Source organism: Aristolochia californica, unplaced genomic scaffold (assembly GCF_029961685.1).
Source record: "Aristolochia californica isolate CCGP_79_NKW_82.1479 unplaced genomic scaffold, dmAriCali1.0.hap1 SCAF_10, whole genome shotgun sequence".
Classification (NCBI taxonomy): Eukaryota; Viridiplantae; Streptophyta; class Magnoliopsida; order Piperales; family Aristolochiaceae; genus Aristolochia; species Aristolochia californica.
This window is the reverse complement of record NW_027181771.1, coordinates 3,034,762-3,044,360: the sequence shown is the minus strand read 5'-3', so window position 1 is coordinate 3,044,360 and position 9,599 is coordinate 3,034,762. Positions and strand designations below refer to the sequence as shown.

Sequence of the window (9,599 nt, the reverse complement as noted above, 5' to 3'; positions counted from 1 at the left end):
CAAAGGTCATGGTTCCTCCTTTGTTGCACTATTGGTTTATGTGGATGATATCATCCTAACTGGTCCTTCCTCTAGTGTTATTAATGAGCTCAAATATTTTCTGCATACTCAGTTCAAGCTCAAGGATCTTGGTTGTCTTAAACACTTCCTTGGTCTTGAAATTGCTCACTCCAAGACTGGTATTGTGCTTTCTCAACGTCATTACACCTTACAATTACTTGAAGACTCAGGTTACCTAGCTTGTAAACCTACTCGTGTTCCCATGGATCCCAAGCTTAATTTAACTGCCACTAACGGTGACCTACTTCCTGATATAACCCACTATCGGCGACTTGTTGGGAAACTACTTTACCTCACTTTATCTCGTCCCGACATTACCTTTGCCGTTCACAAGCTCACTCAATTTGTGGCCCAACCCCGCCTTCCTCATCTCCAGGCCGTTCATCACCTACTTCGTTATCTCAAGACCAGTCCTGGTCAAGGTTTGTTGTTTTCTTCTACTTCTTCTTTGTAGGTACGCGCCTACTCAGATGCTGATTGGGGATCATGCCTTGATTCTCGCCGCTCTACTACCGGCTTTTGCATCTTCATTGGTGATTATTTGGTCTCCTGGAAGGCCAAAAAGCAAACCACCGTCTCTCGCTCCTCCGCCGAAGCTGAATATAGAGCACTTTCTTCAACTGCTAGTGAACTTATTTGGTTACAGCAACTGCTTCAAGATTTTCACGTCAAAACCGACTCTCCTGCGTTACTATACTGTGACAATCAAGCTGCGATACATATTACTTCTAACCCTACGTTTTATGAGCGTACCAAACACATTGAGATCGATTGCCATTTTGTTCGTGAACGTGTTAGTTCGGGCGTCTTCAAGTTACTTCCCATTCGTTCTCCATACCAGTTAGCTGACATGTTCACTAAACCTCTCCCCTTTACTCACCTTTTTTCTTTGTTGTCCAAGATGGCAGTCAAGGATATTTATCAGCCACCTTGAGGGAGAGTATTAGAATGTATTTATTTATTTTATTATTTTATTAATTCATTTTTATGTAATAATTATAATTTACTATTTTGCCCCTTACTCTTTAAAAACCCCTCTGTATCCTGTAAATCGACGGAACATTGATTTTAATTTTACGCCCGTTTTTCGTCTTCCCGACTGTGTCTTCCCAACGACAGAGGTCAACGGCTCTTTGTCATTCGAGGTTCTAACAAGTTCATTGCCATTGGGGGAAACGGCGCCTGAACTTGCAAAGATGATTCCTTCTTTGAGGCCTTTGTTTCATGTGAAGTGCTTTTCTGAATTCTTCTTTATCTTTATGAGAGAAAAGAGAAGAAAGGGAAGAGAAAGTGATTAAATTTTTTATTCTGAAAAACGACAAATAAGTATTACCTCCTGGACAGAAGAGGACAGATGAAAAATGATGCGTTCTGGGTTCATTAGGTTCAAGTTCTTTTATTAATTTTCATTTACAGATTTGAGTGATGATCTGTTTATGTTAAATTCTTAAATCTTCCAGATCCTCTGGAAAAGTTGCAGAGGGTGGTGGTCATAAAGGAGATCAAGGGTTCCCAGTGCAATCTGAGAGCGCCGTAAGGGATCGATTTGTTGCCATCGATAAGTACGAAGAAGAAGAAGAAGAAACTTTAGACAAAATTCTCCAATTTTTCCGGTTCAAATATCTGAAGAAACATTCTGTCATGACTTTTACTTTCCCAACTGGGTGGGTCTCTCACTGCAGAGGCACGAGCTCCTCTGTTCCTCGTTTCGATCACATAATCTGCTACTCCCATTACTGAATTTCTTTCTTTCTTCTGGACAGATCGGCTTGAGTATCACAGATGGGAAAGAGGAATCGATAATCAAATTGGAGAATGAAACGTCGCTGAAATTATCCAAACAAGGTATTTGCGTGGGACCGATGGATTGTCTCCAACAACCACAGCATCAGAGGCTAATGGTTTGGCAGATCTTTTATCCAAGTGAATGTACTCTTTCCCTGTAACTCTTCTCCTTTCTTTTTACTTTTCCTTGTCTGCTTTTTTTTTTATTGTGGTTGGTAGTACAGATCCTTGTCATCTTCCTCTTTTCTCATCCTGTAAGCTTTCTTCTACACTTTAATCTAAACAAATATACACAAAAAACTCCCTTTGTGATCTTGAATCTTCTTTTGCCACAAACAAGCAGTAAAGGTCTTGGTTGAGAAGATAAAAAGGGTGATTCACAAGGTAATGAACATGGATTTTCTGGCTGATGGTAGAAGCTTAAAAGATAGAGAACTCAGACCCAGAACAGAAACTGGTCCAGGCGATCCCACCATGGACGCGGCTACCATCTGATAGAAGAACCAGGATGATCATCTATGAATCATGCTGACGGAAACGAGTACGGCTGTTCCCTTCCAGTTGATGCCCCAACAACATGTCTGAGGAGCAGCTTTGGATTCTCTTTCACAGCAGAAACTAAACCAGACGATAGGGTCAATGGTGGTCCAAGGATGCTCTCCCCTGATCCCACAGGTCAGTAATTCCCCAAATACCAGACAGTACAGGCATGGAGACAGTATTGCAGAACATAGTATTCTTCGGACGAGGCCACACACCCCATACATGAAAAAGAAAAGCATGGAGAAAAAGCGCAAAGTGGAGCTGCTGTGATTCTATTCTATCTCCATGAACGCAAGATTCCTAGTGCTCCATATGCTCATCATATCATCAAACAGTTTGCGGGCGCTCGGAGGAAGAGAAAAGTCTGACATGTAAAGAACTAAAGTGAAACGAAGCGAAGGAGTTGATCTGAGTGACTGATGCTTCTTTTTCATCTGGTTTCAACCAGAGATGTGTCATCTAAACGATGCTACCAAAATAAATTGGAACTGGCAACGGTGAATCAAATTTCGCAATATCCGAATTCTCTTCTTCTTACAAACTGGTGAATGTACAAGATAAGAGGAGGCGCGCATAAATTAGATTTCTAATATGATAGGAAAACCATGTAATCCAATTCCTTCTCAAGTCACGGCGGCGTTCACACTGATATTAGCTTACCTCGTCCCCTGCTATGACCTCCTGCCGGCTACTGGACCCAACTCCGGGAGACCGGTTACCGGCCTCCAGTTCTGTCAGCGTCACGGCTGCAACGGGCCTATCCAGCAAGGAGCTGCGGCATGTGGGGCAGGAGGAGTGCGACGTGAGCCATGTGTCGATGCACCTGACATGGAACTCGTGCTTACACTTGGGTAGGACCCGCACCTTCTCACCATCCATAAATTCCCCCAGGCAAATGGGGCAGTCGGCAGGGCTGCCCGGAGCACTCACGCCGGAGCCGTAAACGGTCACCGGAATCTGGCGAAGAGCTCGTTTCTTCAGGCCGGTGGCTGCGAGGCGGGCCGCGGCCTCGTCTGGTGTCTCGAAAGCCATTCGGCGGCCACAACGCAAAGCACATCTTACAATAGAGTTCAAGCCAAGGACGCAGATGAGTGCACATAATAGAGCTGCCAAGATGATGACCATGTTTGTGTCGAAGTTCGCCTCGTTGCTATACCCCTCACGCGTCTTGTTTGTGTGTATCGGTGCCGGTTCGATGCCGAGGAGTAACCGGTGGTGGTGAAGATGGTGATCCTGTATACTCATGCCTCTGACTGATTATGTACCCAACTTTTTTGTTACTCTCTCGCCAAGCAATCAAGGAACCCACCTAGATTATGTAACTAAGATTTCATTACACCCATGAATGACGAACAGCCACTTTGAGGAGATCAATCAACTCTTTCGGCGACTGAACTTCATTGTAAGAGAATTGTTGCTTGCAGTGCTGGATTTGGAAGAAGGGTACCCAGAGGAGAATTTCTGCGTTTTTCTTTCGCCTCTTCTGCTGAAGATTTTTTAGTAAAGGCAGAGAAGGGTCTTTAGAACTGTTAATGTTCTGGGGATTCCGAGTAGATAAGGACCTTAAAGAAGCATCTTCAAGCTAGCTCGTGAAGATAAGGAAGAGAAAGAAGTGGGTTGAATGTTGAATCCTCCCCACCAAGAACAAAACCAGAAAAAGATCAAATCAAGAACAAAGACAGAAAAGATCAAAAGAATGCAAGATTTCACCTCGTTCTTTTCTGATCACCTGCAAAGATAGAGAAGATTTTTTTTTTTTTTTTTTCTTGCCAAAGAAGAAGAAGGTCTACAGTCTGCTGACCACAATCTAGAATGAAAATATTAAAGCTTGGTGGTTGAAGAGACTGAGATGGATACACATGACAACTGTGGAAAGTGAAGGGCAGACGTGAGATTGGAGCCCTCCCTTGTTTGAGACGATGATATGACAGTGGCTTTTGGTTGGAAAAAAATTAAAAAACAAATTTGATAAAGTCCTCAAGAATTTTGATTACGCTACCTGATCCCTACCCAATCATCATTTTACACTAATAGAAGAAACCAAAAAGAAATGCTTATTCCAGGCACCAAATCCCTCTCCCACCTTAACCTCCAACTATTACTGTATAAACAAGGAAACCCTAGCTTCTTTTGGAGAATACTGACCGTGGATCAAAACACCATCGGTCGAGATCAACCCCTTCCGGACCTATTTGGCTGAGATTAACCAATAATTAGATTAATTAAGAAAATTTGGAGCTGGAGAAGAATTTATCTGGACGACATTGTGTGGCCCACACATGTGCCAGCACGTGGGGCGTAAAGACGAACACCAGTATAATCTGTGGTTAAAACCTGAACCAATTCCAAAGCTTTTTCTGGGTCTTTTCCATGGCGGCGTTAAGATTTTAATTGTGTCTAGTTTACGTTGCGTCATGTCGGCGGGATCCCCCACTCCTCAGGTGGGCCGGGGAAGAGGAAGTAGCGGTGCTGGGTCTTGATCATAACCCTTGCTTTTCAATTTTTACAAAAAAGGGTCCTACACATATCAGTGATCTAGAACTCGGAGGCGCCGCTGGAGAATTTCTTCTCTGGTATTAATGGCTTGCGGGGACATGCGGGTACGCAAAAAATCCGGGGAAGATTGCGAGAGTGATGGGCAGACCGCACTCTTTGACACTACGCCGAGCAGGTGAAGGAAGTGGGTGTAGGTAGCCGATGGAGAACGCAAAGGTGTTCCTTCTTCTTCGCTAAGCTTGTTCCCACTGTGTAGTGACAGTACTGGGATTGAGGAATGGTTGCAAATCATCAGCTATCTCGTACATTTCCCCTCTTATCTTTTACTTGTGTCGTTGATCATCTCTTGTGGAGGACGCGATGACAAATTAGAAAATAGATCTTCTATTAAAAAAAAAATGAAAATCGATTCTAAAGTGATCTACTTTTCACTAAGAAGAAGAGAAGGAGAAGGGCTTCTGCCTACCTTCTCCTCTACTATCAAAGGACGTGAGAAAGGGAGGGGTGAACCCCTAGCTCCTACAAGTTCATTGCAAAGGAAGACATGGAGGAGTCTTTAGTTTAGTGACCAGCTGTAGATTATGTACAATTCTTCTCAATTGTTCAAGACCTGATATCAATTCAACATACTCGCCTAAATTTGAATAGCATCCCCTTATACCCTCATGTGATACTGGTACAGTATGTTGACATCAAGGCACCATACTTTGTCACTAGAGTATAGTTGCAAATAGGCCAATGAAGTAACATAACAAAAAGGAAGTAGAGGATATGCCACCAAAATGCATTGACAACTGGCTTGAATCATAACACAAAAAATATTAAATAATATTTTGAGAGGAAGCCCAAATATTGCACAAAACTGAAATATAGTGACAAACAATTGAATGGGTAGTCATGTTACATCAAACAATTTACAATTTTAGCAAAGGATAAAACACTTACGAATAGTAATTAGACTATTGAGAATGTATGGCCCTTAGTGAGATTAGGGTCTAGATCAATCCCTCTTAATTGTCACTAAACAAACTCTCTAATCCTTTCACCACTACCAAGTGTTAAGTTGTGGAGCTTAATTAACGGCCTACGCTAAGTTGGTCGCAGATTGATATATTGACTTTTTGTTTCATTAAGGGCAGTTTGGAAATTTTACTCTTGTATTGCGGTTGCCCTAATTTTCTCTTTATAATTGAGGGGCATCACTATTAGGGTTTTATCATCTTAATCCAAGGAGCATATCGAGTTATAGCCCGAGAGGTTACATAGAAATACTTGTGAGTGTGCGCTTTCTCTTGTAAAGTATTTCATCTTCATACTATAACGACGGAAGACAGGACGTAGTGTCACCTTGAGGCGAACATGTATAAATCTTGTTGTGCTTTTTTCGTGTTTGTTTTTTCCTTCTTCCATGTTTATTATTATTACTTTCTTTAGTTTGGAATTAGGGCATCTAATTCCTAACAAGTGGTATCAGACCTTTGGTTCGTGATTGAGAGCAATGGCTAGCGGAGAAGGATCGGCACTAAGGATCAACAAGTTTGATGGTATGGATTTTGTGTTCCGGAGGATGCAAATCGAAGATTATCTGTATAGTAAAAAGCCGCATGCACCACTTCTGGATATGAAACCAGAAGATATGAAAAATGATGAGTGAAATCTCCTCAATAGACAAGTGTTGGGAGTAGTCCGGTTAACACTGTCGACGAACGTTGCTCACAACGTGGCATTGGAGAAAACTACAGTGGGGATGATGAAGATTATGTCTGATATGTATAAGATGCCTTCCGCAAATAATACAATACATCTCATGAAAAAATTCTTCAATTTAAAGATGACAGAAAATACATCAGTTGCATCTCATAAGAATGAGTTTAACACGATTTTCAATCAATTGATATCCATTCAAATTAAATTTGATGATGAAGTTCGTGTTTTAATTCTTTTGGCGTCTCTGCCAAATTGTTGGGAGCCTATGAGGGTTACCGTTAGCAACTCTGTAGGCAACGGGAAGTTGATCTTTAATGATGTTCGGGTTACCATTCTCGCAGAGGAAGTTCGTAGAAAGGACTTCGGAGAATAGTCAACATCTAATTTTGCCCGAAGTATCGATATTAGGGGCAGGAACTTTGAGATGAATTCCAACAAAGACAATGGTAGAGGAAAGTCAAGGAATGGTAGAAGCAAGTCCAAATTCGGAAAGAATGTGGAATGCTGGAATTGTGGCAAGTCTGGTCACATAAAGAAGAACTGTAGAGCACCGAAGAAGGATGAAAAGAAAAACGATGATGCACATGTGGTGACTGAAGAGTTACAAAATGCTTTACTCTTATCAGTTGATAACCCTATTGACTCTTGGGTGTTAGATTCAGAAGTTTCTTTTCACACCATCGCACATCGTGAGATCATAGAGAATTATGTTGCTGGAGATCACGAGAAGGAGTATCTTGTTGATGGATAACCTTTGGATATTGTCGGTATTGGTAATGTCAGTTTGAGGATGTCAAATAGGTCAGTGTGAAAAAAGCACAAAGTGAGACATGTACCAAAGCTGATGCGTAATCTGATCTCAATAGGGCAGCTTGATGATGAAGGTCATAATGTGACTTTTAATGGTGCTACCTGGAAAGTCACAAAGGGATCCATGGTTGTTGCACGAGGAGTTAAAACTGGAACTCTTTATATCACTTCCAGTTGCAGAGACACAGTTGTTGTTGCTAATGTTGTTATTGATTCTGACTTGTGGTATTATAGGCTCGGTCACTTGAGTGAGAAGGGAATGAAAGTGTTTCAATCCAAAGGGAAACTACCAAGTTTAAAAACTGTAAACAATAGTTTGTGAGAAGACTGTATTTTTGGCAAACAAAAAAGGGTTAGCTTTTTTAAAGTCAGAAATGAACACAAGACAACAAAATTGGAGTTGGTTCACACTGATGTCTGAGGGGCCTTCAACTGTTACTTCCCATGATTGTTCTAACTACAATGTGACATTTATTGATGATGCAAGCAGAAAGGTACAATTTTATTTCTTGAAAAAAGAAATCCGATTTCTTTGATACCTTCAAAAGATGGAGAACAATGGTTGAGAATGAAATAGATTTGAAGGTGAAGTGCCTATAGTCGGATAATGGGGGAGAATACATAGATGATGATTTCAAGTGGTATTGTGCTAATAATGGAATCAAGATGAAAAAGACCATTCCTGGAAAACCTCAATAGAATGGTGTGGCTGAGAGGATGAATAAAACTATAAATGAGCATGCTCGAAGCATGAGATTACATGAGGGATTGCCAAAGATGTTCTGGTCTAAGGCTATTAGCATTGCTACCTATTTGATCAACAGAGGTCCCTCAACACCATTGGATTGCAAAATACCAGAAGAGATCTGGAACGGCAAGGAGGTAAACCTTTCTTGCTTGAAAGTTTTTTGTTGTGTTTCTTATATTCATATTGATCATGCTACTAAAAATAAACTTGATGTTAAATCTAATATATGTTTCTTTATTGGCTATGATGGTATCGAGTTTGGTTATCGCTTTTGGGATGACTTAAGTCGTCAAGTAATCAAGAGCAAGGACATGATCTTCAATGAAGGTGCCTTGTAGAAAGACAGGTTGAGGACAGAGTCTAAGAGCACAAGTGATGAAGACAAGAAGTCTGAAGTGATTCAGTTGAGAGATCTTCTAACTATTGAGAAGGAAAATATTGCTCAAGAAGACCAAGAGAACATACCCCCAGAAGTAAATCAGAACATTCCAGTGACTGAGCTCAGAAGATCTGCCAGAACTAGTAGACCACCACATAGGTACTCCCCTGCACTAAATTATATTTTATTGATTGATAAAGGTGAACCAGAGAGTTATGAGGAAGCTATGTAAGTTGATGAATCAACCAAATGGGAGTTGGCCATGAAGGACGAGATGGATTCATTGTTATCCAATCAAACATGGTCGTTGAATGAGTTACCAAAAAGGAAGAAGGCCTTGCAGAATAAATGGGTGTATCGAATAAAAAATGAACATGATGGCAGCAAGCGGTACAAGGCAAGATTGGTGGTAAAAGGTTTTACAAAAAAAGACATTGACTACACTGAGATTTTCTCTTCAGTAGTGAAATTGACTTCTATTACAACAGTGTTTGGACTATGAAAACTTGCACTTAAAGCAGTTGAATGTAAAGACAGGCTTTCTTCATGGAGATTTGGAGGAAGAAATTTACATGATGTAGCCATAGAGTTTCAAAGCACAAGAAAAAGATAAAATGGTATGCAAACTTCAAAAGAGTTTGTATGGTCTTAAACAAGCTCCAAGACAGTGGTATAAGTTTGACACTTTTATGAATAGTAATGGTTTTTTGAGGTGCCATGCGGATCATTGCTGTTATGTGAACAAGTTTGATGACTCATATATCATTCTACTGCTATATGTTGATGACATGTTAATAATAGGTACTTGTAAATAGGAAATAGATAATTTGAAAAGGGAGTTGTCGAAGAAATTTGCAATAAAGGATTTGGGTGCTACAAAACAAATCTTTGGGATGAGGATTACTAGAGATGTTGGTGTCTTGAAATTGTCACAAGAATAATATGTGAAGAAGGAGCTGAACAGATTCAACATAAATGTTGTAAAACCAGTGAGTACTCCTTTGGCTAGTCACTTTAGGCAATTTAAGGCGCAATCACCTTCTACAGAGCAGGAGTGAGCCATCATAGCCA

At 40.8% G+C, this 9,599-nt stretch overlaps 1 protein-coding gene across 1 annotated transcript; it reads right to left on the bottom strand.

Annotated features, from left to right (window-relative positions):
- Positions 1–1,689: 1,689 nt before the first annotated feature.
- On the bottom strand, positions 1,690–4,313 carry LOC137933994 (RING-H2 finger protein ATL74-like). The gene has a single exon (XM_068778165.1). It carries the CDS (start codon positions 3,631–3,633, stop codon positions 3,040–3,042), a length of 594 nt encoding a protein of 197 aa, XP_068634266.1. The 5' UTR covers positions 3,634–4,313; the 3' UTR covers positions 1,690–3,039.
- Between the last annotated feature and the right edge of the window lie 5,286 nt (positions 4,314–9,599).